This window comes from Falco punctatus (genome assembly GCF_963210335.1).
Source record: "Falco punctatus genome assembly, chromosome: 1".
Lineage (NCBI taxonomy): Eukaryota > Metazoa > Chordata > Aves > Falconiformes > Falconidae > Falco > Falco punctatus.
In genome coordinates this window covers 81998476-82026162 of record NC_137580.1, presented here as the reverse complement: position 1 = coordinate 82026162, position 27687 = coordinate 81998476, and the positions used below count along the sequence as shown (strand labels likewise).

Sequence of the window (27687 nt, the reverse complement as noted above, 5' to 3'; positions counted from 1 at the left end):
ATGGTGACATACATTTTCATTCCTGAAGAACTACCATAGACAATAATTTTTAAAAAGTGCCATTTACTGAACAGGAAAACCTCAACAGCTATTGCTTTTAAGACTAACAGGAACTACACACAACTACTTCACATACATATCTGCCTCTCATCACAGTAGTATCTAAGCACCTTGTGGAGACGCAGCAACAAGAACTTCCATAAAGTATTTCAACTTTCCAAAGAAATGTTTCTTCCTCTGAACAAAACGATGGCAGAGAATTGTCAATGCTGATCGCATTGCACACTCTCTCGCTGTTATCTTTCTCTCATGCATAACCTTAAAACACTTAGTATCACGAGTTACAATTTGTAGTTATTCCCACTATGAAACAAGAAGTACTTAAAAAATCCCACCGCAAACTGAGAGTAAATACATGTTTCTCAGTATATGAAATTATGCATATGAATGTTCCTAAAGAATAACAGACCAGAATAAAAACACTTCAAGTTAACCATGACCAGTTACTTACATATATTTATTTGTGAGTGCTAACTAGGGAAAAAAAGAATGTTTGTTTGCAGTTGCTGCAGCTCCTTTTGAATTTGAGTATTCCTTAGTTGTAAGCAAGTAGGACCTAATGCTTCACACTTCGGAACAAAGTATCTTTGTGATTAGAAAAACAGAGTTTCTGCATATTTGGCGTATACGTTCACCACATTCTCCTCAATAAATTAAACAAAACCGCACAGACACGGTGAACGCAACCCTTGGCTGAACTAGTTTTTAGGATATAAAATACCTAATTAATGCAAAGGCGGCTGCTGGAAAACTTCAGCACTTGTTAAACAATGAAGCTGGCCCTGGGCGCGGGCACGGCTGTCCCTAACGCGCCGGGGGGTGGGTGGCAAAAGCACCGCGGGGACACGGTACCGACACACGGCGGCCCCGCCCGCCGGTAACGCGCATGGAGGGCTGGACCCGGAGCGGAGGAGACCCAAGTCCCGCACCGGTGGACTTACACGTAGAACAGCGCCCGCCGCTCCGCACGGTGCGAGGGGCCGTAACCCAGCTCGTCCCACAGAGCTGGCGACAGGCTCGGCCAGCGCGGGGGGCCCGCACCGGCCCGCAGCACACGCCGCACCGGAGCGGCCCGTACCCCACGCACGCGTGGAGCTGCACGGCCCAAAGCCCGGCGGCCCCTCCGCGCCGTACCGTGCCGTGCCTTACCGTGCCGTCCCCGCCGCTCGGGCCCGCACCCAGCACATGCACATTCATAGGGCGGCCGGTGCCGAGGGCCCGCCCCGGGCCCGCCCCGGCCCCAGCAGAGGGGCTGCCTGCCCGGGGGCGACAGGTTGAGCTGGGGGAAGGCGAGAGGCGGCCCGCGGGGCGGGCAGGGCCCCGGGAGCAGCCGCCACCCTCCGGCGCCGCCTGCGGGGCCCGGCCGGGCCGGTGCTGCGGGCACGGTGCCGCCTCGAAAGCTTTGAGCCCCGCTGCGACGCCCGCCCGCCCGGCGACGGCGTGTGTCGGCCGCCCGGCCGCCCGGCCCCCGGCACCCCGGCGGCGGGGACGAGGAGCGGGGGCGCCCGGCCCGGCCCGGCCCTGCCCTGCCCTGCCCGCCGCCACGCCAGGGAAGCGGGTCCCGGGCACCTTCCCCAGGTGAGGCAGCCGGGCGCGGGGCTCCGGCTCCGCTTGTAGCCGGTGCCCCGGGGGGGAGCAGGTGAGCCCGGGACTCCCCTCACGCACAGCGCCGTAAATAAAGCCGAGACAAAGTCACCATCTGGGGAGGGGATGGGGAGCGGTATTAGACGTGGAAGTCACTTACCGGCTTTGCAAGGATCCTTATAATCTATCGCCTCGGCTTTATCCTCCTCAGTGAAATCGTAAGTGTAGTCATAATCAAGGCCAGAGCAGGAGGAAGGCTTCCCACAGACAGTCCACCCGGCCAGCCACAGTGCCATCCTCCAGCAAAGCATCTTCATCCTCCCCCGGGCAGGGCGGGCAGGGTGCAGATGAATTAGGCGGCCGGCTCCGCTGTCCACGCCGGCTTGGGAAAGGAGGGTAAGGAATGGAGGAACCACAGCTTTGGGGAACGGTGGGGGTCGGTGGGTTTTTTTCCTTCTCCACCCGGAGGCTGGTCCGACAGACGGTGCGCCCTAGGTAGCCCCGGTCAGGCGGGTGCAGCACGAAGCAAGGAGCATGAGCGCCGCGGGGCCCCCCGCCCGCGGCCCACCACCTCGCCAGGGAGAAGTCGCCGGGTGCGTGGGTGGGCGCAGGGGGTGGGCTCAGGCCGGGAGATCCCGTCCGTCAGGGCGTCCCCCCGCTGTCAGGCCCCCGCCGAACTTCCCGCGGCGGCGGCGGCTGCCCGCGCCCCGCTCCGCGCCCGGCCCGCGCCCCGCCGCGCCGCCGACCCCGGTCCCGCTGCTGCTGCCAGAAGATGGATCCGGGCTGCACATCAGCAAACTGCCGCGGGGAGAGGGGGAACGAGAAAGAAAGAAGGAAGGAAGGAAAGAAAAGGGAGCGGGGGTGGGGGGGTAGGGGGGTGGGGGTGCGCTAGAGCAAACCGCGGAGCCCTAGTGATGGGAGGCAGCAGCGATGCTGGAGGGAGCAAAGTGTCAGAGCTTCCCCCCCTCTGCACAAACACTCTAAGCTCTGTCTCTGGTCTGTCCCCCCTCCTCCGTCCCCCTTTAACTTACGAAAACCTTACAGGCAACTAACACACAGTCGTCAGCATCCTGCTTACTTATTCATACAGTCAGGGTCAGGATCCGGGCTGCTTCTGATCTGCTCCCTTGATAGTCTTATGGAAACACACACGCATTCACTATATGCTTCTATCTCCATATAGCTTTCTCTCCAGATAAGCAGTGGTCGGCATTTAAACAACAACAACAACAACAACAAAAGAATCGAGATCAGATAAAACAATGCACAGATCGACACCCGGCAGCCAAAAAAGCTCGAGAGAACGGGTGATGAGGAGGACGATGAGAAGAATTAACTGCAATTTAGGAGACGGGAAAATAAATCAGTGCCTGTGTATTCCTCCCTCTGCTGCGTCTGCTTTGCAGTGTTAGCCCCATGAGCTGACGGGTGGGGGTTAAGGAGCGAGGGGGAGGGGGAAAAAGAAAAGTTTAAGCGTCCATAGTTTGTTTAAAACAGAGGAAAGCAATATAAAAGGTCCATCGGTCTCCAGAAGTTCAGCCAAGCAGCTGGGAACCGGTTCCAAAATGAAAGTAAGAGCAAACAAACAAACAGAAAAAAGAAAATAATCAAGGCAAACAAAAAGTAAGATTGCAGCAGGCACCGGCAGCGCTGAGATCTTGCAGTCGGGCTCCCCTGCTCTCACGTGGCTCTCCGGGGAAGCGGCGGAGGTGTGTTTCCCAAGCGGGGCTCCGCGGAGCCCTGCTGCGCCCGCCAGCGCCCAGGCGCGCCGAGCCGGGCGGCGGGGCCGGGTCTGCGCTGAGCCCGGGCGGGGATCGGCGTGCAAAGCCTCCTCCGCGGCCAGCCCGGGGGTGGGGAGGGGGTGGAGATACGTGCTGCAGGGATAAAGTAAGATCAAGCGGAAAAAAATAAATATATATATATAGGTAGTTGAAGATCTCGCTCCCTCCCTGCCTGCCTCCTCCCCTCCCCCGAGACGTGCTGCTCCGATCCTGCAGGAACGCCTAGAACTGTTTCAGACCAAGGTGAGACTTTTCCGTAGCAAACTCTCCTCCTCCTCTTACGAGTTTCCATGGGAAAGGGCGGGGGGGGGGGGGGGGGGACACGAGGTAGCGGGGAGTTTCCCCTGCTCTCATTTCGCCGGGGTGTCACATTTAACACGGGCTTTTGAAAGGGGCTGCGCTCCGCTTGCCCCGCCGCACTTCCCGGTCTCCTTCCCCCTGGCGCAAGGGTGGAAATCCGGAGACAATCCCTTCCCCCGGCGGTGCCAGCAGCGCAGGCCGAGCCGGCGGCCTCGGGGCGCCCCTCACCGCGGCCCCGGGGCGCAGCGCCTCCCGGGCAGCCCGCGCCGCCCCAGGTGCGGGGGGGCCGGGGGAGCGGGGGCAGCGCCCGGGAGGCGGTTACGCAAACTCCGGGGGGAAGGCACGGCTTGCTGTCGCCGCTATCGGCGGGGAAGGCACGGCTTGCTGTCGCCGCTATCGAGGCTGAGCTGCTCCCAAAACCGGGGTGGCGGTTGGCGGAGTGGTAAAATCGCGACAGAGCGTGCTGCCCACCCCGAGCCTGCCCCTGCGCTCCTGCGGATGAAGGGTGAGCGCTGCTATAGATAGGCGCTCTCTCAGTTTATACCATTCAAACTGGAAAGGTTGGTTAAGACGGAGCTAATAACAGCTTAATAACAGGGCGCATTATGCAGCCTAGCACTGAGTAACAGCAGTGTCTCGGAAGCATCCATGTGCGGTGCTTCCTTATGTTTTTGGCATCCAGGTTGTGCTCACGTTACTCCCAACTCAGTCTTGCTGCTCCGAAGTTGAAAGCCAAGGAATGAGTAGCTGCCACTGAAAGGCTGCAGCCTTCCGTAAGGAGTAACTGTTCTCTGTCCCGGCAGCGGGGTTTGCTGTGTCACAAGGCCCTCAGAAAGCACCACACACCAGATCACAGGAAAGCCTAGGAAACTTGTGGCCTGTCCCTTGCCCTCCTCCTCAGCAGACACTTGGAACAGACCCCAGGGAAGATACCGGAGACCATTCCCGTCAATCCATCAGGGCAGTGTGGGGCCTGACAGTCCCTTCACTTCCCAGTGTCACAGTTTGGTGGGCTGTCGCTGGCTGGAGAAACCAGTTTGATCCGATCTGAAAGTTAGTTTCTGTTATTGTTTATGTCCGCCAAGGAGACAGTTTATCTTACAATGCCATTAACTACATGCTCATTTCACATACTGACCTCCCTAACCTGGTTTTGTCATTCTGCCCAGTCTTGTTTCATACGTGCACACCTTTACAAAGTTAATTTTCTTTCCTGAGCCCGTGTGCCTCCACCCCGGAGAGGAACGGCCTCTGCCTAACAAGCTCACATTTGTCCACAGAGCCTTCGGAACACTGACCTCGCTGACGGCTTCAGCAAGAGGATCGAACATACAACATGCAATCCTGAGCACACCAGTCTCCCCAGTGAGAAGATGATCAGAGTCTCTCTCCGGCGGGCGATTAACTCTCCCAGCAAGGTAGGCACTGACGTCACCCTCAGCCTCCAAACGGCACCTGCCCCTGACCTCAGCACCGCCAGGGCTGGCAGAGCAGCACCACCGGCAGTGGCAGTGCGAGGATGGCGGCCCGGCAGAGCCCTGACTGAGGCAGGAAACACTCAGGAATGCCAGGTGGGACCTGTGCAGAAACCTGGGCATGTACGTGATGTAACAAATAAATGTGTGTATAGGTCAGGGTGAAAGCTGCTTTCTGCTTGTAATCCAGCACAGCTACACATTAGTATTACTGTTTAAAATAAGCGTTACAGCTCTGCAGGAACTATTCTGCATTGCTTAGGTATGAATGTTCCCCCCAGTCACATTAGTAAAAACCTTTGCTCACATTAAGAGAAGTTTTTTCCTAGTAACCAAACTGGCTGATATTTTTTTTTAAAGAATAAACTTTTCCCCCCAAGTAATCCATTAAATATTCAATCTAGCTTCTTTCATGATGCAAAATTTTGAAACATTTTAGGTACAAAATATATTTTTCTTATCGCACATTCATGTCTACCATTCCAAAAAGCTCACAACTCTGATAATCCATCTGACAACATAGTCAATCAAAAATCCATCCTACAGCCGTTTCCAAAGAAACGAACACATAGCCAAGAAGACAGAATGCTTAAGCTGGAAGGAAACCAACCAAAGGAACACAACAGCAACAACAAAACTCCAAGCATTTTCCCTTTTCCCTTAAGTTTTCTGGTTTGGGGGTATATTACAGGGACACAGATAATGGTAAATACAGTTATGCTAAAAGTGGTGGTGGTATTTCTTTTTTCTTTCCTTTTTTTTTTTTTTAAACCAGGAAGCTGGAGGCTTTTCTGCTCTTCCCACATACAAAAAAAAACACTTTAAAAAAAAAAGGACAAGTATGTAAGAAAGACAGACACAATCACAGAACTAAAAAAATACATCTGAAACATCGTTGCTCACACCTCCTCCTCATTCTTTAGCTATCTGTCTCCTGCTTAGGCCTCCATCTCGTGTGGCGTTTTAGGTGGGTGGACACAATGGGCTTATTCACAAGCATCAAGCTCAGCACATGCCTAAATCTTTGAAGGCTGAAGACCATGGCTGGTCAGCTCCTTGGGGCTGGGACTCGTGGGAGTTTTCAGGAGGCTAACACAGTGAAGTTCAGCAGGAGCTGGCTACCCTTCTGCTTTTATCATCTTACAAACCCGTTCCTTGCTCTGAGGTACCTACAGCACTTCCAAAACTGCTGAAACCATGTTTAAATAGTTGGCAGTTCCCAAAATTATTAAGTCTGTAGGGGAAACACTGAAGCTGAAAGCGCATTGTGGCAAGTAGACTGTCTATGGTAACAGGCATATAAACAATTATAAATATACACTGAGTAAACTAGATAAATAAAATTAAACTTTTTAAGTTAAAATCTGGCACTCAGGATCCTCACAGCGGTGAGCTCACCTGTGACACGTTATTTCTCCATTGTCTCCCACATCCACTCCTGTACTATGACAGTTGTTCATTCCATGTTCACATACAATTCTTTTCTACAGACCTCCGTGCTTAATTCACAAGAAGCTCTTCAATGTTGTTTTCTGGTTTTATTTTTGAAAGTGCAGCCCATGCTTTATTCATTACACACTTATTCAGATGCTGCTCTCTATACAGAGTTATTGATTTCCTCATGGGCTTTTTATGGAGTTTGTTGCTACAGTATTCATATGCTTCAAAAATATTAATCGGTTTAGTTTCATAGTACACCCCTCAGATGAGGGGATATTGTGACAGGATATGAATATTACACATGGCAAACAGCTGCAAATTGCCTGGTTTGACATCTCATAGACCTGTCAGGACTTGGCATTGTAGAAAACCTTATTTCTTCAAGGCCTGGTTCCTGCTGTTTTCAGCTGCAGTAATTTTACTCCCCAAGTATCCCAAACTACTTCTGCTCAAACCCTGGAGTTTTCAGGCATCTAAAACTGAGAAGCAAGTAATTAGCAAGAAGTGTAATTTAAAAGCCTTGAACCGGCTTTATCAAGGAGCTCTGTGGCAGAGGCAAGGGCCAAGACTCAAATTTCAAGCTGTTCAGCTCTCTGAAGACTTTAGACACTATTTCTTTTCCCGTAATTCCTTTCCTTCAATACTTCCTTCAGTTTCTAGAATAAACGTGACCGGTCTCCTGCCAGCAACAGCCCCATCATTAATGACACTCACATAATTAAACCACCACTTTGAATCATCTGCTCCTCCATGCAGTGCCTGTTAGCACCAGTAGGCAGTCCTGCGTTTGGCCCAGTGTTTGAAAAGATGTGTCTCTCTTCACCACTGGATTTCACAGCTATTACTGGCAGGAGAGGGACAGCACATCTTGGGATCCCTTCCAAGCTCCGGGAGAGGGTGTTTTTTAATAGCACGATCCCATCTGCTTGCTTTCCATGACCATATTTTGCCTTATCTTGTCTTGTTATTTCTAAACCTGTCTTCAGTCTTGGCTGTTCATCCCTGTTTTGTTGTAGTTTTTTTTTTTTTTAACTTATTAATGCTAGTTTTTGATTCTCATCCCAGTTCCAGCTGTCCTAGTTGCACTTCTCTTTAATCTTATTCTGGGACTTCTCACTTTCAGATTCATCTTCAGCTATGCAGGGTTGGTTGTTGTTTTGTTTTCACTCCCATTATCTAGTTGATCCTTTTCTCAAGCCTTCTCACCCATTTTAACTTCTAGTTATGTTGACGTTCACCTTCCTGCCTGTTCTTTACTCCAGGTACGCACCACAAAGCTGGTCTTGCTCCTTGACCTTATTTCCCAGTTACAGTTACCCTAGCTCCAGCCCTTACATTGCTCTTTAGGCAGTTTTCCTTGTCTGCAACCCTCCATCTACCTCTTTTCCTTCAAACTTTGTTACTTCTCAAGCCCAGTTTCATTCTGCAAACAATTTCATTGTCCCAAATAGATGTCCGCCATTCCCATTGCCGATTTCTCCCAATCACATCCCACATTCTTTCTCAGGAGCTTCGTGCAGACTTTACCATGCCGCAAGATCAGTTCTTCCCCGTCTGCTCGAGTCAGCCAGCCTTCCCCTCCGCATCCTGCAGGTACAACCCAGGTGCACTGAGCATGTGAAATCATTGCTGCTTCTCAGTTAAGGTCCAGATCCCAGCAAGGCGCAGCTCAAAACGGTGATGTAAAATGTCATTGCAAGTGAGACGCTCGGGTGAGAGAGCTGCTGACCATGGTGATATTTAAGTCTATGGTAACATTAAAGGAAAAAAATGATACATCCCTTGACATTAGGGCTGCTACTCTCCTCCTTTCTGTTCTCAAGATTTAACTACATTTGCTACAGGCTGAGCATACTGAAGCCCTTCCAAAAATACTGCTATGATTTTTAATTACGAGCAAACCCATATATTTGCAAGTTTCATTTTCAAATACCTGCATAATTTAAGCCAATATTTTAAAAGAAAGGTTGAAGAACAAGAGATTAAAAATCAGCTTGCAGCAGGTACCTAGCATGGCAAATGTAATTCCAAATCTTTACAATTAAGCAAAGGTATATAAGCAACTTAAACAGGTTGCTTATATAAAAAATTATTATAAAAAAAAAATATTAAAACTGCCTATCAGCAGGCAGTGTCAGGGAATTTTAATATTAGATATCCAGCCAGATTCTGTTTATAACATCATGTGTGTTACACTGTCTCGATTTTTAATGCTCTAAAAACTGCAGAAGAGCATAAAACTACATTGAGAACACACACTGACATTAAAACAAGTAATCAAGCAACAACAACAAAACCAGTGGTGCACTACTTAAATTAGAAACTGTTCTGTATTTGCTCAGCATCCCTGATCCTCATCAAGCAATAAATCAATCTGCAGTAGCTGTGGACAGCTATTTAAACACAGGCCCAGAAGAGCTTAATTGTTAAAGCAACGTTCAAAGCTAGAAGGTAAAGGAGGTTAGTATAGGAGGTCATATTAAATATTCACTTGTCTGAAACCAGCTGCATTCCAAGTACTAGGAGGCATCCTGCCCTCCTCTTAATTAAAACACAAAGTTATGAGCTTTGAGCTTAGCAGAGCTTAGCTTGCAGTTCTTCAGAAGATAGATGGAGACTGCCAGATGAAAAAGTGACATCTAAATGTTTGCCAACTTGATTTTATTTGGTTTACTTTATTGTCTAGCTTGCAAAAAACAGCTAAAATATGTTTGTTTTGAAGTTTGTAGTTTATTTTTACAAGTTGGTAAAGCATTCAGGATTCAGTTCTCAACTTTGTGAGAGGCTGCTCCTTGTCAAAGTCAACAGCAAACTTGCCTTTGACTTCCATAGGAGCTGAGCAGGATCACTTATCAGTTATCATTCTAGCTATTGATAGCTGGTGAACATAGTTGCTTTGGCAATTATATGATAATGTAAGTTTAACAAACTACAACAATGACATTGCTACTCCTAGACCTGTTCACCCTTCATCTATGAGCAAATGTTGCTATTAGACTGAGAAGTGACATTGAATGAGACTGACTAGGTGTACAGGGTTAATCTTACCCTCCAGTATCAGCATACTGTCACATAGCTGGGGGTCAGTGGCTGATTTTTGACAGAAGAAAGCCTCTAATGAGTGACTGATCTTGAGTGACTGCTGAGCATTTTGATCTTCCATTCATTCCTAGAAGATGAGGCAGCTCAGCACCTTGCAGAACAGAATTCACTGTTTTGAGCCATATGCTCAGATGAAAACTCTCTGGTTTAGTTTACTTTGTAATTTATCACGTATGATAACCTCTCTGGCACATACAGAAAAATGCTGAGATGGAACGTAAGGAATCAAAGCACATAGGGGAACCCTGCCTTAATTGGGTTTTCTACACAGACACAATCTATTCTAACTCTGAGTCGCTGAAAATAAAGCATATTGCCAACTCCCAGGAGTAAGAATAGCAATTGTTTTACAGAAAGCAGTAAGAAATTGTGATACAAGCACTATCAATGACAGCAATATTGTCCTGTAGTTACTAGCTTTGTTTCATTTGTCATAATATTTACATAAGTTCTCTACCAGACAGAGAACTTTTACCCCTTTCAACATTGTCTAAAATATATTTCGTTAATACAGGTACTATCATACCCACTGAATTTTACAGTGCAGCTATCCAAAAAACCCTCATATACCTAAGGTGGCTTAGCTAGTACCTTTTTCTAACCTTCAGTGGCATAAGGTCATAAATGTCTATGGCAAAACTAATTTAATTGCATTCAAATGACCCTGTTCTCTCTACAATTATCTTTACTGTTCTTATTGTCAATTCTTTACTACAAGACTATGCAGCATAAGCTTTTTTTTTTTTTTTTTAAAGATGACACTGATGCACCATGCAGCAATAATTAATAACCTTTGTCTGGAGGATTCACGGATCCTATTGTATTTTAAAGATGGATGGTCTTTCACTCACCAAGGTTATGGTTTTGTGCAAACACCAATCGATATTGGCTGTAAATAATATACATTTTACAGTAATTACACATATATAGCAAATATACATACGTATTACAATTTGAGCTCAACTTGCAGCCATTTCAGTAGAGTTTTCCTTCAGCACCATTACAACACTAAGCTTTTGCAATTAATTTTTTGTCCCCTCTCCTCAAAGCTATACAATTTGCAATACTAGAGATATCACGGATGACTGTAGAGATAGCTATTGGTGATTGTGTGCACATATACCTTTACATACACACACACTCACAATATACAGGACACAAACTGAAGTCTGAGATCAAACCACTTCCAAAATTAAACCAGAATAAGGAACCACCATCTACATATAATTTTCATCCTTCCAAGAAAAGGGTCCCAGGCACCACTTACATATGCACAGTTCTGCGTTGCACATAGTACAGTATCCAGTCTCACTGCAAAAGCAATGTAGATTACTTTCTGCATGTGCTTTGGATCTGAAGTCAGACTTACTATACACACTTTAGGCATCTAGGTTTGGTTTTCCGTGTGCTGGGAGCAGTGCCCTGTTCAGATTAGGCTCTGAAGCCTTTTCTTTATGAGTACAGTCTTAAAACATTGCAATATGAACAACTCAGAGCCTTCAAGTCTGGAGCATAAGAATCAAGGTGTATGTTTGTACTTGTGTTTATTATTCTGTAGAACTGCCACAACAGGTTAAGATTATTTTTTTTAAGTTTGTGTGTGCATGTGCATTTTATTTGTTACAAAAATGCACTTACCATATAAAAACTGCGCTTAATTCCAAGCAACTAAAAAAACCCCCTAACTCAATCCACCTTAAGCCAATGTGTATCTGTGTGAATCCTTTTTCAGCAAATGGCATGAGCAGCGGTTTGCAGGACAGATATTGGAGATTAATGCAAGAAGACACTATCAAAATCCTTGTACTAGAAACATTTGTAACATAAACCTTTGAATTTTGCACAAAATGCTACCAGTGAAAACAGTCAGAAATACCTTGCTGGTTTAAGAGTTGACTCTGCTGAAGTGATAGCTCATGACTTCTGAATGGTTCAGTCAGTCTTCAATTTGTGAAAAGCTCTTCTACTACTTCTCCTTCCTAAGCCTGTTTTCTTTTCTCTGTATGCATACATAAATAATGCTGAAAGTCATTAATAATGCTGAAAGCCATTACTTAGTCACTCAGCTCTACTTTCCATTCATTTTTATTTTTTCTTTATAAGAAATTACTTCAATTGGTGTTAAATGTCCAACTATTTATTGAATACGGCTTTTGATATTTGCATATTTCAGTTGACTCAGAATAAGGCTGCTTGATGTATCTGGAGCAAGTTCCCTACTCCTGTCCACATTCCATTAACTATAGCGAACAGAGCAGTTTGCCAGTTGTCTCCATCAGTAAATTTGGATCTTTTGCCTTTATCGCTTGTTACATTTCTTTCTCTAACTCCCATCCTTGCTGTCACCACAGGAACAGAGTATTTGTTTGCTGGGGAAATACAGACATAGGAACATGCCCGAGATTTGGTTTAAAAAGCAGCGGCAAACTAGATGAGAAAGTCCTCTTCTGAAACCCAATCGTGGTTATACTTAAGCGTCAGAACGTTTACAAGAAATATCATTGGTGTCGCCTACATTTTTAATGCAGTCCGTCGGTGTGGACATAATTAAGTGAATCAGGCAGTTTGCTGGAGCAGTGCTGAAACAGCAGTGGCAGCTCAGGGACTTCCCTGGGAGAAGAGGCCGGTACTTGCGGACGGTTCGCTACGCCCGTCCCACGCGCACACACCGGGGGCGCCACCCGGCCGGGTCCCCAGCGAACGCCGGCCACGGTGAAGCTGCACCGCACGGGCAGCCTCGGCAGTGCTGAACGGGAACGGGCGGCTGTTTCCCTCCCGGGCCAAGCCCCCCGCCCCGGGCCGGCCAGCGCCAGCGCCGCCGCAGCACGGCCCGGACGCCCCCCCCGCCCTCGGGCGGCTGTCGGGCGCCCTGCGACCCCTAGCGCGAGCCCGGGCGGCGGGGCTGCCGCAGCTCCCGGGGGCACCGGGCGGACACCCGCGGGGCTGCCCCCCACCCCCACCCCCGGGGCGCCCCGCGCCGCCTGCGGGACAGGGCGCGGGTGCGGCGCAGCGGCACGGGCCGGCGGGGGGAGCGCAGCAGCACCCCCACCTCCGGCACAGCAGCAAACCTGCGGGCCGCGCTGCTGCCGCCCGACTGAGCTGCGGGCACAGCCCCGGCCCCCGGTGGGTGCGCGGCCGGCACCGACGTGCCCGCGGTCGGGCGGCAGCGCCCCGGCACCGGGAACGGCCGGCGGAGCGTGGGCGGCGGCGCCCTGGGCAGAGGCAGCGGCACAGCGGGGCTGACCCGGGGCCGGCTGAGCCCCAGGCTCACGCGGGAATGACAGGCCGAAACCGCAACGGTGCCGTTAGCGAAGGGGAGCGGGCCCTGCTTAACGCGGTTCGTGCCCCCAACTACATCGACTCGGTGGTCATATGCACGCATCAGAGTATGTGTCTGCACGTACAGTAACGCTATATATCAAACTTGCATGCACTTACATACGTAGTGTAGACACACTTTTAGGGCCACAAATATAGTATGAAAAGGGCGAGTCTACTGTTTTCATTCCTACAATTTATTGATAAAGCACAGCAACAATTCTACCTAACGCTAAAAATAAACATGCCAGAACTTTAATACTGTGGTTGCCAACAGAAATGAAAATACACAGTAACTAGTCCAAACAGTTAAAGATCTTGGCAATCTGACGGGTAAAGCACCGTTATCTATCAGCTGAAAAGATTCCGGGATATTAAACATGCCCATTTTTCAAAGACACTTATTAGTGTCTTGTGATACATTCAGTTCCAAAGCGGCAGTAGAGGCCTGGAATGAGGGCTTTTAACTCAGGGTTTTCCGTCAAGGTAATCATGACTTGCCTTTAATGAACAGTATTGCATGCTGATCTGTAGCTTCCTGGTCAACCCCCCTGAACCCCAAGGCAAGCGCTCCGGCCACTCGGCCATCCCGACCGACCATTTGTTCACGAGCTGGGCTGGGTCTGAGTCGTACTGAGAACCTGAAACCCTCCCAGATGTTGTGGTGGCAGGAGCACGGGTGACACGATCACTGGGTGAGCACACTACTGCTGTCTCCCATTTTGCCAGAGCTTAAGTGGCCTAGTGCCTCCTGTCAAGGCTTTGGTCACTTCGCAAAATCATGATTTTAAGCAAGGTACTGTCAAGTCTACAAACTGCCTCTGAGAAAACAACTAGTGCGGAGAATTCCTTGTTAGTTATACTGCCACTATGTTTAAAATGCCTATCATATGATTAGAAAGAAAGGAGTTCACCTATCTGCACCAGTGGGGTGAGAATCACAGCTTGCGTAACTCAGAGTATACTGGGGAACAAACACACAACAAAGGGACTATGCCTCGTCTATGTAATCTCTCAATATGTTAGGCTAATTTTTCTTTAGCTGCTCCACATATGGGCAATTACTACACAAAGGTTGTTATAGGCCTGCTGGCTGAGCACAGAGGCTGAAAATGTAATGTAATCCTGTGTGACAGTGCGGGAGGGAAGGGGGCACAGCCCACCAGAGGCAGGAAACCTGGTTCTGTGCAGCAATGCACATCGGACTGACGGCTTGGTTCCTGGCTGTTGGGTCCCCCACAACTGTGTGAATCAATTTGTAAAAAAAAATTTTTTCTGCAATTGGAAGTGTACATTAACTGAAAGTAAATTACATAATTTTCAAAACATACAGTTTATGTTCAGACTTTTGTCTGATTTACGAAGGATTGACCTAAGCAGAAGATAAAGATTTATTTTTCTTAAAAGTTCTCAGAGCTTGCTTTAATTCATTTGTTCTGGAAATGAATTAATGAAATAAGTCTGGAAATCCTCACTGAAAATGCAAATTCTAAGTTGATATTTACATACATTCTCTGTAGGTGTCAGCATTGCTTTATATTGTTGTAGAGAACTGTATTTTTTTCTTCTCAAAGAAAGAAGAAACACAGACTTGTCATTTTCCAAATGAGAGATAGTTTTCCTGCTGTCAGTTTGTCTTTTACTACCCATTTCAGACTAAGACATTTAATACTATATTGCATAGGTGCAACTAAATTAAACGTACAGAAAATCTCTGCGTTGTTTTCCTATGCACCTGTTTTCCATTTAAGAACCTTTGTATTCCATTCGAGTTACTTTCTGTATAAATATCATCCTTATTGATGTAAGCACAAGGTTCATGTATTATTTGGAAATATTTCTCAAATATTGCAAGGAGCAACAATTCAGTGATGCTAGATAAACTCTGAATCTACCTTCTTTACACAGACTGTAGAGGAATACTGGACTAGAAGTTGTTCTTACAATTTTCTAGGTGGCATCCTCAAAAGCCAACATAGGGCAAATATTATTTAACACTTTCATTGCTAAACTTACCATTCAAAATAAAAGTATGCAACTGAAATTTGTTGAGAATACATTATTGAGGTGAATTATCCATGCAGAAGGGACCTGTGCTATCATAGTAGAAGTGAGTGACGTTGGGAGCCAAAGTAATAGTAATCATATGAAAATTAATTATACAGAGTGCAAGGTCATAAAGGGTAATAACAAGAATTCTTTCTGGGACCTCAGGCATAGAGAGTGATCCAAGAGAGCTATGGATTAAATAGCCTAACAAAACTATCATCAACCTCATATGCCTGTGAAAGAGAAATACAATCCAAGCCTCTCTAAGGCAAGATATTTCCAGTAAAAAAGAGCAACATTGATGATGTTACTACAAGCTGGAGTATATATGAACAGTATTTGAAGTGGTGCATATAATCCTGACCATTCTTTTGATCAATGGAATGGAGAGCCTCTCTTCCAGCATGCTATTAAGACAGCACTTCAAAATCATGTGAAGGGATATGTTAGCTTCCTATAAAAGTATGGGAAACATTAACTATGCAATAAAAACAGCATCAGCACAAGGGAAAAATGCCTACAAACTGCTCAAGAATTATATTAAACTGGGATTCTGAGACAGCCACCCAGGAGGAGTAACAAAAGAAGAAATCCTATCTAATTCTCAAAGGGCGCTCAAAACAGAACATGTGACACGTCTGCTTGATCTAGGAATGTGCTGGAGTCCACATCCAGGGAGGTCCCAGTAGCTCAATCTTTCATTTGCATTACAGCTTTGAACCAAGTTTTGTCATTGGTGCTATACCATTATCTATTGATAAAGTCAAGTGCTACTTACAGCCATTGGTTGTGGGCAGTTTTAGTTGGTCTATTTGTAAGCGAAATGGAACAGATGAGGGTTTTTTTGCAGTAGTAGCCTCAGAATCTGTTTAGACTAGAATTATCCTTTTTCTTATCCTTTTTCACTACAAGTGCCAAGCACCTTGATTACAGAGACTTCTCATGTTGGCTGGCTCACAACCAACATTTTCAAGTTATTGCATTTTAATTTAGATATGAATTTCACATTGGGCATGTACTTAAGTGCAAGTTTTACCCACATATTTGCGTAACGTATTCTTTAGAAAACGTTGCTTCTGAAGATTTGTTTACCAATACATTTTTATGTATGGAAAGGAATTACCTTTCCACCAGGTCTCTAATGAATTTGTCTACAAACCAGAAGACCTACACTGTCTTATTTTTAGGTAATCTTAAAAGTACTTAGAGGCTTCTATTAATGGCAGAGCAGAATGCTGAGTTTTCTGTAACTCTGCGGCTGCAGAATCTTGTCTCTATCATAGATTTGCCCTTGGGCTGCAGAATAAACAAAGAGAGTATTTATAGCCCTTCTCATACAGAGAGATTTGATCATTCAAAAAGAAGGCAATGAACTGCACAGTACTTTCTATATCCCCAGGCTTGCTACTAATATTAGTATTAAGGGAAAACTGATGTCACCTGATCTGTCACAGTCTCTGGTTTTTTACATCTCTGGGTAACACTGGGCCAATAAGGTTAAGTATTATTTTTGCATTCATTTATTTGAACACAGTTCTATTGTCATGACAGATTTAGAAATACTGTCCTCCACCTGAATTACATCAGATTGCTATAGTTGATACAGGAAATAGGAAAAAAAATCTCAAAGTAGCACTTCTCAGTCTATCCAAAGAAAGATTTAAGGAAACAGACAGCTCTGACCATTTGAAGTGACCCATAGTTATTGTTCTTACTAAATAAGAAAAGCTGGAGGTGAGGTAGACAAGCCCTGATTTTTTTTTTCCCAGACTGTAACTGGATTCTAATGTAAGATTCAGAAGATTGGGAGGTTCAAAGTTGCTCGTACTATAAAGCATAAGCCTGACAGAATAAGCTCTATGACTTAACTGGCGTTCTGAAAGCCATTCTCTACTACCTAGACCCAATTTTCCTTGAATTGAAGGAGTCTGATGTAAGCTGCATCCCACAGGGTGGCACACAGCAGGGCTGCGCTGCTCTGAGCGCCCCTGGCTGGCGGCCTCTCTTGCTCAGTAGGATTGACTCTGTGCCTCAGGGCACCGGTACTGCAGTGGCAGTGATATTCCCCTTCCCACCTCTGCTGAGCACACACACTTCCATGCTCACAGTCACAGCCTCATCCAGACTCTCCTCAACCCTGGAATATTCTCATCAAGCTCAGTTTTTATTATCTTGGACTAGGGTTGATTGCTGTTCATAAAAACTCAAGTAAAAACACCCAATATGAGTTATGAATTTACCTAGCATCTATGATGAATAACTACTTAAAAAGCAAAATAACCTTTTATGACTAAAAAATATATTCGAATCCAGTAGAACTATCAGAGTGATCTCTCTTTTTGTTACCTCTCCCTTTACTGTTTGCTAGGAGAAACACCAAATCCAAACTCTCACTGAAAAAAAGATTTTGATGTTCAGACCCTTACAACAGAGTGCTAAAATGCAGAATAATGACAGACTGGATAAGTGCTCACATACAAAGAAATATTTTTAGACTACTAATGTACTGCCATTACATTTAGTCATGTAATAGGGGAAGAGAAAAATGCGAGCAGTTGCTAAGTGATCAACCAGTTGGAAAACAAGAGTAAAATTTTGGTAATATACAGTGTGGATGCATGCCCTCAGACTTCTAAGAAAGTTAGGTGTTCACAGTTAATGGATACCTGAGAAAAGTTCTTTGCTTTTTCTCCCCCAAAACAGTACCTCACAGGATCTTTTCGGAAGAGACAGTGAGAGAAACTCATTCTCGAGGGCAACAGACAGTTTCCTCAGCTACAAGATCATCCTTTCTTTTGTTGACATCCCAACTCATTCAAAACACATATCCCAACTTCCTCAACGACTGAGATGAGTCTTGCAAACAACAGACTCTTTCAGTGTTGTGCTGATTCATTCCAAGCACTGTTCATCCTGCACACTGAATGAGGCAGGGTCCTCCGGGAAAACAAAGAATGAGATCATGTAATTAAAGACTATCTTGTAATGTACACAGGGATTGAACTATAATGGTCTCAATAGTTTTAACTCTGTTTCTTAACTCTGGAGTGATTAAGACTGCTCAATATTGTTTTCTGAATATAACCATCAACAGTTCTAAGCAAAGACATTTGAAAATAACCAAAACTCCTAAGCCAAAAAAACCAGCCACATGGAACAGTACCAACTACTACTATATGGTATGCAAGGAGAAATACCAGTAGAGCCAACTGGAGGGGAAAACAACAACACTGCTATTTTTATTGAACATTTTTCTATTCTCAATTTGCCTATTCATTAATGTTTAAATGTTTCCCAGAGATGTTCCCATTTTAATGAAATTCTGCCAGATGAAACTATTTTCAAATCCTGCGTTCCGATTCCCACCGGCTCACATACTTGCTCGCTCCAGAAGGATGCTGGTGAGTCTCTCCATACTCCCCACACCAACAAGCCTACCTGGCAAACAGACATCCCTCAGACCCTGCTGCCAGCGTGCTGTTCCTCCATGGGTGCTCTGTCAAGTCAGACTTTCATTCTGAAGGAAATTTAACCTTTTGTTAAGAGTTCTAACTTAAATGCATGAAGCTTCTAAATCCGTCATAAAACGGACACCGTCCCCTCCTCCCCAGCACAAGCCCCTGGTAAGTGTACAACTTGTTTTCAAGCTGAAAGCCTGAACCACACAATGGGTGTTTGTTACTCTTTGACTCTTCCAAGAGTTGGACCTTCTGCAAGTCCTGACAGCCATCCCACAGGGAGAGGGATTATTCTGAGAAAACATCCCTCCCCTCTGAAATTATAGACCCTGAAAGCACTTTGTTTCAAAGCTCCAGAGAAACAGATTTGGGACCATTATGCTTCACGTTTTCTGTCCCAGCATGCCAGGAATCTCACAGTGAGCACTGCCAGAAGTGGCGCGGACAGGGCAGCTCTGCGAGGGGACCAAGCCAGGAGCCCAGGGCAACCCCAGCAAAGGCCAGTTTACAGTCCCACAGCACACAAACACCACGGGCAGAACAGAGTACTGGAAACCAGATCCATTCAGGTGTTCCAGTAGAGAGCAGCTAGAGACAAGTTGGGGTATAGGGCTACAGCATGAGTCAGAAGAGTCCACCCAAAAAATACCTGTAACACAAGTCCAATACCCAGCAAGGGAGGGAGGGATGGATGGACAGACAGACAGACCAACCTGGCTCAGGTCTGAGCTTAAATGGAGCCTCAGGGCCCATGGGCAGAGGGTGTGTGGGCAGGGGTCCCAGGTGATGCTGCTTGGGGCTGTTAGCACCTGTTGGTGCACTCAGGGCACGTGTTGCTCCTTGAGGCACCTTTGTTCCTTACTTATGGAGGGTTTTCCAACAAGTGTTATGGTTAGTGTTGGGTTTGCAGTTAAGGAAAGCAGGGGCTGCAGAACATTAGCACGTTCAGCAGTTTGCAGCCTCCAGAGGAGGGTGTGAACTTCTATGAATGATTCACATTTGTTCTTTTTTTTCCCATATTCATTTGGGGCTTTGTGGTTAATATAGCTTATTTAAAGGATTTACTCTTCCTCTCTTTCTTTAGTTGTATTTTGACTTATATTGGCTTCATTTGTTTGAAGCCATATCCTTCCTTTCTCTGTTCTTTTTGTTTGTCTCCTTTGTTCATATTTTATGTTTGTTGAAATGTAAACTTCTGGGGACTGCAATGTTGAACAAGTTCCTCAACTCTAGTTGAACTCATTAATGTTGGGAACAAGAGTGAACAGAGCATAAAGGATGTAAAAAACCTTTGTTCCTCGCTCCTGGAGTTTTTTCTATCAAATGTGCTTGGAACTCTACTTCCAAGAACCATTTCTAAGTCTAAGGATGCCTCCAGTCCTTTGAGAGCCTCTGAACTGGGAGGACCTAGAGAGCACTTAAGACCCTTTTTTTCCTTAGGCAGTGAGGTCTGTGTTGCACTTTACAGGCACGTCACAGGGGTTAAACAGATGTCTCTGAGGCTGTCAGCTTGAAAACCCGTATGTAGTTGAAGTGCTTATTAAATTAAGAATAATGTCCAGCAATGCTAAATATAACACTTTGTTTCAATGTCCACATAAAAATTTTATAAGTGCAAGCTGCTGCTGTAATTTCAAGCATTCACAACTAAAGGTTTCAGTGAAGAAAGGTATGTTACCGTTTTGAATTTCTACAGGATCTTTTTTTAATCCAGAACCACAGAATACCTTGCAAACATTACCTAGTTAAAGCTCATCACATTCTTGTGATGTAAAGTAGGAAGACATCAGCTTCTGCACAGTTTGTCCAGGGTGAAGCACAGGTGGTGACTAGCACAGCAACACAGCAAAGCAACGAGGCACAGAGGGAGACAAAAGGTGCCCTGATCAGTTGAACCTTGAGGCATACTAGGGTACATGAGTTTTGCCAGGACATCTTTTCTTAGAGTGCCATCCAAGCTTTCACATCAGAAAGCGTGATCGTGTCTTGGATCACTTCTGACACAAAACTTAGCAGGTCATATTCTCAGTTGTGTTTTGGCTCCTTGTCCCTACTTAGCAACCAAAAATATCTGTAAAACAGTCAGAAAACTCTCAGTGTGAAAGAATGTCACTGGGCTTATGAATGCCATGCCACACCGGACCTCAGATGCACTGAGCTTTCAGAGCAGTGCAGATATATTGTGAGAATCAAATACAGTTACACCAAAAATCTTCTATGTTTCCCTGTTATAACAAGAAATTGCATCCATCAACACAGTTGATACCCATCACCTTGGGGCAGCACCGCACTGGGGTGCCCTGCTGTGTTATTTGCTGTACTGTTCCGGGTGTGCACCATCAGATGCCCACAATCGTGAACAAGCTAGCCCCGCTCACGCTGATCTAGTGCTGTCCTTCAGAGTTCTCCAGAAGCTGACCCTGGCACCCCCTCCATGAAGCACATCCAAGCAGGATTTACAAGCTTAGACACGGTCCCTTGCTAACGTGGTCTGAATGCTTCTCAGAGCACCGAGTGAACAAGGTGGAGTCAGGACTTACTGGGCCAGCTATCCAAATACGAGAAAGTCTAACCTTAACTGAGTTGTTAAAACAAGCTGTTAAAGATGCAAGATTTGACTGCTTACATAAACTGAACTATGCTGGTTGGGTAAGTATGCTTATTGTAGCAATTTTACATCTCTTCATTACTCCAGTGGGCTGTTTCCAAAATAGTAACAGATTTTTATATACTTTCACTAAAACCCAAGATACTCTGGGCTTTCTAAGTGAGAAGAAAACTAAATTTCATAAACATGCATTTAGTAATTCATTCAGCCAGTGCTAAATGGAACCCTTCACATGGACTTTTCAAAAGCATCCAGCATGTGAGGTGAGTTCATTAATGTAATGTAGCAGATCAGAATTAATATCTCTTCATGCAAAGATTTGGCCTAGAGAAAGAAGAACGATCAGCTTTGTTATTGCTCGTTTTTCTAGAAGATTTTTGTGATTTTACAAGATAGGACTAAAATCTCTAAAGAACGGGTGTTTTCCTGGTCCTTTTTCTGATGCAGAGGCTGCTCTCGGGGAAGTTTTGACGTAACTGAACTGTCATTCTAGTTAGAAAGCACTCACACAAACTCAGATGAAATATGAGACTGAAACAGTTCAAAAATTTAGTTATGCATAAAGCACAGAAGATAATTTAATGATGAATATATCAGAATAAAATACAGGTTGGGGTTTGGAAGAAAGTAGAGGTTTCCTTATTAATATTAGACCAGAGGAGGGTCACAAAACCGATCGGGGGGCTGAAGCACCTCTCCTGCCAGGGTAAGCAAAGGGGGCTGGAGTTGTTCAGCCTGGAGCAGAGAAGGCTCCCGAGACCCCTTGTTGCAGCGTTTCTCTAGATAAAGGGAGCTTGTAGGAAGGGTGGGGAGAGGCTTTTTACCACGGCCTGTAGTGACAAGACAAGGGGCATTTTAAACTGAAAGAGAGTAGACTTAGATTGCCTATAGGGAAGAAATTTTTTACAGTGCGGGTGGTGAGGCACTGGCACAGGTTGCCCAGAGAAATGCCCAAGAGGTGGATACCTCACCCCTGGAGGTGCTCAAGGCCAGGCTGGATGGGGCTTCGAGCAGCCTGACCACATGAGAGGGTCCCTGCCCATGATGGGGGGTGGGCTAGATGAGCTTTAAGGTCCTTTCCAACTCAAACCATTCTATGATTCTATGATTCTACTCTCTTGACTTCCCTTGAAACATAACATTTTTTTATTATGGTCATGCTTTTTTATATATATTTTCACAATTATAAAAATATTTGATTCATCACTTCAACTCATGCATTTAAATTCACAAAACAATTTTCTTTACAAATATAATTATTGTAATATTGTAAATAGCTGTTAAATGTGCATAAATTGTAAGCTCCTCCCCTCCTCCTGAAGTTATTCAATACTTGGAAATGGTTGCATTAATTTTGAAACGCATGTCTGGGGCTTATACAGTGCACATTTGAGTTGTAGAAGGTCCTAGAAAGTACAAACAGAATACATCAGATTATTTGTCTTATATCAAAGTGTAGTCTGCCAAATATAAGTAGCAACAAAGAATTGACTTTTGGCTAAAACATAGCCATTGTTTGATGTTCAGGTACTGAGTCTGAACTGCTCAGAGAGCTTCAGCAAGTCAATAAAAAAGCAGGATTTAAAGAAATATTCACCAGTTTTCATGAATGTGTTTTGATATAAAATCCATGACAGAATCAAAAATAAACAGTATTATATTCCATTTTCCTAGATGAAAGACCTGAAAACCCCCCTGTATCCTAGCAACCAGACATCAAAAATTTCAATGCAAACACCTTACCTCCTTCACTGTATCAAGTAATAAAAAGAGAATAATAAAATTGCAAACTTGCAACCAAATCTTAACACAACACCTGAAAATACAACAGCTCAGCAATACGTAGTAGATTTGAGCTCCTTTTTTTCCTTGTAGAAGTATGTATTTAGACAAATTCCCTAATACAGCTCTGTGACTGGAAGGGCAAGATGGTGTGTTTTGTGCTCTTGCCCATTTAGATCTCTACCTGTGCATATGTAAAACCTTACTGTATCAGGTTTCTTCGGTGACTTTTATTTCATATCCAACAACCACCTTTTTCTGGACTCTTTCCTTCTGTATAACGTAGACTGACACAAGCCCTGGTTGTGGTCTTCTCAGTCTGCTCCCCCTTGCTAAAACAATATAAACTGTCACTAATACGTGAGGATACTTGAGAACGCAGCTCCCTGGAGCATCTAAAGCAAGCACCAGAAATGGACCACAAGGCACAAACCAGTAAACTACAGTCATTTTATAAGGCTACCTGTACAATAAAAATACATTAATTTAATGTCTGCTCTCTTCCATGCTAAATATTTCCACTTTCAGAGCACTTAATGATCCCACCAAATGAAATGTTACCTTCTTTAGCTTTATCATATACTATCAATGCCTGTTTCTAGAAAACCATCAAAATCATTGTTAGCTCTCCATGAGCAACAAAGACTTTTAATTGGTCTTGTACGATATGCACCCATACCGCTATTATTTTGGGTGCTTCCTGCCTCGGTTTCATTTTCTTGCCAAAGCCCAGAGAGCAATAAAAGTGATTTGGATAAAGAGGCTGACACCAGGACGTATTTCATCTGCACAGCAATCAATAGTAGCCACAGCTGACAAGGAGAGCACGGACTGCAACCGTTTCCCCTCTCTGGTGTGAGCATGGGTGAAGGCCTAAATGTGTTGACCACCCTTTCCTACAAATGGCATGCTGAAACCTGTGCGCTATTTCCAGTAAACTCAAACTTCCTCATTGACCTAGTGCATAAAACAGAATAGCAGGAAGGGAGTTATCTATAAATATAATGATTATATATATATATTATCATGTATATATTATATGTATAAATATATAATGGTGCTATCACCTGAAAGGGCTCGTGAATCGAGGGAGAGAGCAGACTGAGTGAGAGGATTTAGGAAGGCAAAGGCCCAACTCTGCAAAACAAAACAGGCAAGTATCGGTGTCAGGCACCATCTTGCAAGTGACCGCCAGCAGGAAGGGAGGTTCAGCTTCCGGGTAGGTTTCCAATCAAAATACTGCAGTGATGTGCCAGCCAGAGCTCTTCTGTCCGGCCTTCTGCTCTACATGCTGGCGACTGGGCAGAGGTCAGCCGGGGGGATGGCTATCCAGTGTGCCCACAGTGTGCTGTGGCTGAGCCGGCAGCGAGAGGAGACTTGCGGCTCATGCTCTGGCCTTGGGAAAAGGGCTCCACGCCCCCAGGAGGATCTTGAAACCACCAGGTTATCAGGCAGCTCCTACACCTCTGCTCCACTGGGATTTACAGAAGCACTACATTCACAACAGGAGAAGGAGAAATAAACTACACAAATTAAAATTAATAACCTGGGCAAAAACTGATAAAGAAAGCTGAGAAGATCAAGAAAGTATGTGTATCTGGCAGTACTAAAGCAATAATAAAAAGTGTAATGGTACCGCCCGATGGAAAGGCTTACTCCGTGCACTGCTGTTTTCTGTCTGGGAAGAAGTATGAGATACTCCATCTTACAGGGGGAATGAACTTCTTCAGGGTGGACCATAACTACAGAGTCCATCAGAGGTAAATATTTTAAAATTCCACGCAGGACTCCCAGAAGAGTTTATGAGAGGATTTCAGCTGATTGTTTCTTATTTTCTGACTGAGACTTTTTAATAACTTGAGTCAACGTCAGAAAACTGGAGCAGTACCAATATCTTTTTGCTGTTATCCAAAAGGTCATGCAGGATGAGTTGGAGAACAGAAGGACAAATGGTCTGACGTCAGACCAGACACACAGAACTGAAACAGATAAGATAATTTCATTTTATAAGGTATTATTCATACTATAACACAGCTATAGAATCATTCCTTCTGTTGGCCCGATGAGTGTCTTCCCAGGAGATCTCCATTTCAAAATGCCTGACAGCCCCAGGCTTAAAACACTTGCCTGGAAGATGGGAAAACTTCTTACCAGGCTGAGAGGGAAATGAGCTTTTCACATGCCTCAAGTAAGCGTGCTGGCATGCAGACCTACAGGAGGACCACCTCATGGGCATCTCAAGCTAGCTTTGTTACGTGTGTAAACAAAACAATTTGGATGTTTCAGAAATGTTCATTATAACTGAAACTATTTGACGCATTGGATCCAGTTTATGAGTTTGTTTGGATTTATGAATGATAACTGACAATGGCTGTTTCAGAAAACCCAGCCCCAAAACTGATCACCAAGGAGTCTTGCCATTACTATCTTCTTTCTTCTTTAAAGTAATTAATAAGAAGATTATAATATGAAAATTTTCAAGTCTTTCCACATCCAAGCCATTACGGTAATACTATATTGAGATATACTGCAAATTGAAATATTGCTATTTATTTAATTCATGAAGTTCCATGCTGGCAGAGCCCATAAGAGAAATGAAACAGGCTGAAAACCTAATTATTGAAAATTAATATTTAAATAAGTCCATCATGTTATTTATTCTGCAAATCGATTTGTTATCTTGAAATAAAGTAAAAGGCCTGTTCTTTGAAAAAAAAATATTTCCCAGAATCACTACTACCTGTGTCATCTCAAAAGAAACTATATTCAGCATTGACAAGCAGTTAATGTTATAGATGTGAAACTATCCAAAGGTCCAGACACATAATGTTTACATTAATTCTTTATATACAACTCTGTCACAAATTTCAAACTTGGGCTTCAGCTTTTGAGCTGAACTAAGTGTTTAAATGAGTTTTCAAAAGCCTTTATGTCCTCAATTTGCCTTGAAATCAAAGAGACTTGGGGAACATATCTAAACTTGTAGTGTATTTGTCCCTTGGTCACATTTTCTAATACACAAGGACAAAATTTTATAAGCACTTAAATAAGTCAGAATCATAAATCCCATGACTTTAAACCCAGCTGGGAACCAAAACATTTATGTTTTCTTGGCTTCTGAAAGCTCTTTCTATCCAAAGTCATTCCTGATTACAAGAATCTTGCCATTGGACTACAAGGTCATTGGTCCTTTATTTCAATTTATGCCTTTTAACAGTAAGGAACTGGACCTTTTTTTTAATGTAAGCAAAAACTTTGCGTAAATTTGTAAACCTGGATACTATTACAATCACCAGACTAATATTCTTTATTTAAGATAAAACCCAGCAGAAATAATAGTAAAAAGTTACTTAATTGAAAACACACCCTAAAAAGTCATTCCAAGGGCTTTTTAATATCTTGTTAAAGTAATGAATTTTCAGCCACTCTGCACACATGAACACTATAAAACAGACATTTTCTTAATTGAAAATGTAGTAGTGTAAGGAAACCAGATTAATACTATATATACAATGCAAGATTTTAGATCTCCTGTTTTAGGTCTGTCTTTCTGCTGGGGTGTTAATCTCACTGTCTCCTGAAAGCAAAGCTTTGTAGTCCCGTTGGGAAACACCACCAAACAGCTTTCCTTTCTGTACAGCCTACCTCGTAACTGGGGTTGTCACTTCTCTTGGGATGCAGTCGTGCAGTCAGTCCACCCAGAAGCGAAGCTCTGCCTGCCGACAGCTGCTACCGGTGAGAGCCATCTCAGTGGCAGTGGCTTAAGGTTCGTTCTTAGTCCCTGTGGGACCCATGCCACTTGCACCCAGCAGACTTCTTGGATTGTTACCCGATTAGAAGCACCTGCAAGAAGAGAGAACTTTAAAACAGCCCAACTCCTATTCACTGTCTGTCATTCCCTGTGGTTTACTATTCCCCAGAAGCTGGGGAAATACTCTGGTTGCTTCGTATTGCACTCCCTGGGACCTCTGTCCATGCCTCACATCCGCCGCTGCCAGCAGGCAGAGCAGACCCATAATCCCTGCTTGCATCCATCCCTCTGCCCTCGGTGTCTCCTGCCTGCTCTCTGGAGAGCCCATCTTGCAGTGCTGAGCTCCTTTGGTCTCCCTGTTCCCAGCCAACTGAAGCAGCCATGTAACTCTGGACTTGGAGAGCTTTGCAGCTGCATCTCCCATTTTTCCTCCCATTCATCTGCATGGCTTTCCTGCCTCTCCTCTGAAGGTGCCTTGTCAGAGAAGATCAATACACAGGATAGAATCACTTACCAGCTCGTATACCTTTATCACTTCCCTCCAGAATCAATCATGTAGGCAAAGGTTATGAAACTGTGAGACTGGCAGGTAGGGAGAACCAGCTGTGACAAGTTCAGCTTGACTTTGTAGTAATGAGGATTTCTGGCTGTGTTAACTTCGGCTGAGAAAGGATGTTACAAAAAAGCCTCTAAGACATCCCAGTCGGTGCCAAGTCCTTGCACCCATGTGCAAAACCTTTATGACATACATGTATTTCATAAAGATACATCTGTGCACACAGTGGTGCAGGTAGGAATACAGTAAGAGAACAAAGGCTTTGGCGTAGCTTTGACTGAACCCTCACATCACCCACTTGAAGGACTCGGCAGGTGGTAGCCCTGATGACTGGCATCTGTGATCATCTGTTTACAGTGTCTTTGGTAGGGAAAGATAAGAAATAAAAGACTTGGTGAGTGTAGTGCCCTACATTTGTTTGTT

At 44.8% G+C, this 27687-nt stretch overlaps 1 protein-coding gene and 1 long non-coding RNA gene across 5 annotated transcripts in view; one reads left to right on the top strand and one right to left on the bottom strand.

The window, feature by feature from the left end:
* TLL1 (tolloid like 1) overlaps window positions 1-1961 on the bottom strand; it is a gene marked incomplete at its 5' end in the record, with an annotated part of 138527 nt that extends 136566 nt beyond the window's left edge. For 2 of the 3 annotated variants that reach the window (XM_080371012.1, XM_080371008.1), the window contains one exon: window positions 1805-1961. In XM_080371012.1, coding sequence (XP_080227138.1) covers window positions 1805-1961 — 157 coding nt within the window. The remainder of the gene's footprint in view (window positions 1-1804) is intronic. The other variant, XM_080371010.1, reaches the window with a different exon arrangement.
* On the top strand, window positions 1927-26609 carry LOC308056245. Of its 2 annotated transcripts, XR_013924749.1 has the most exons (4): window positions 1927-2040; window positions 2828-3668; window positions 5006-5143; window positions 17813-26609. It is a non-coding gene; the product is annotated as an uncharacterized lncRNA (long non-coding RNA). The 2 variants fall into 2 exon arrangements; XR_013924750.1 differs by lacking the exon at window positions 17813-26609 and having other exon boundaries at window positions 5006-8705.
* The last annotated feature ends 1078 nt before the right edge of the window (window positions 26610-27687 follow it).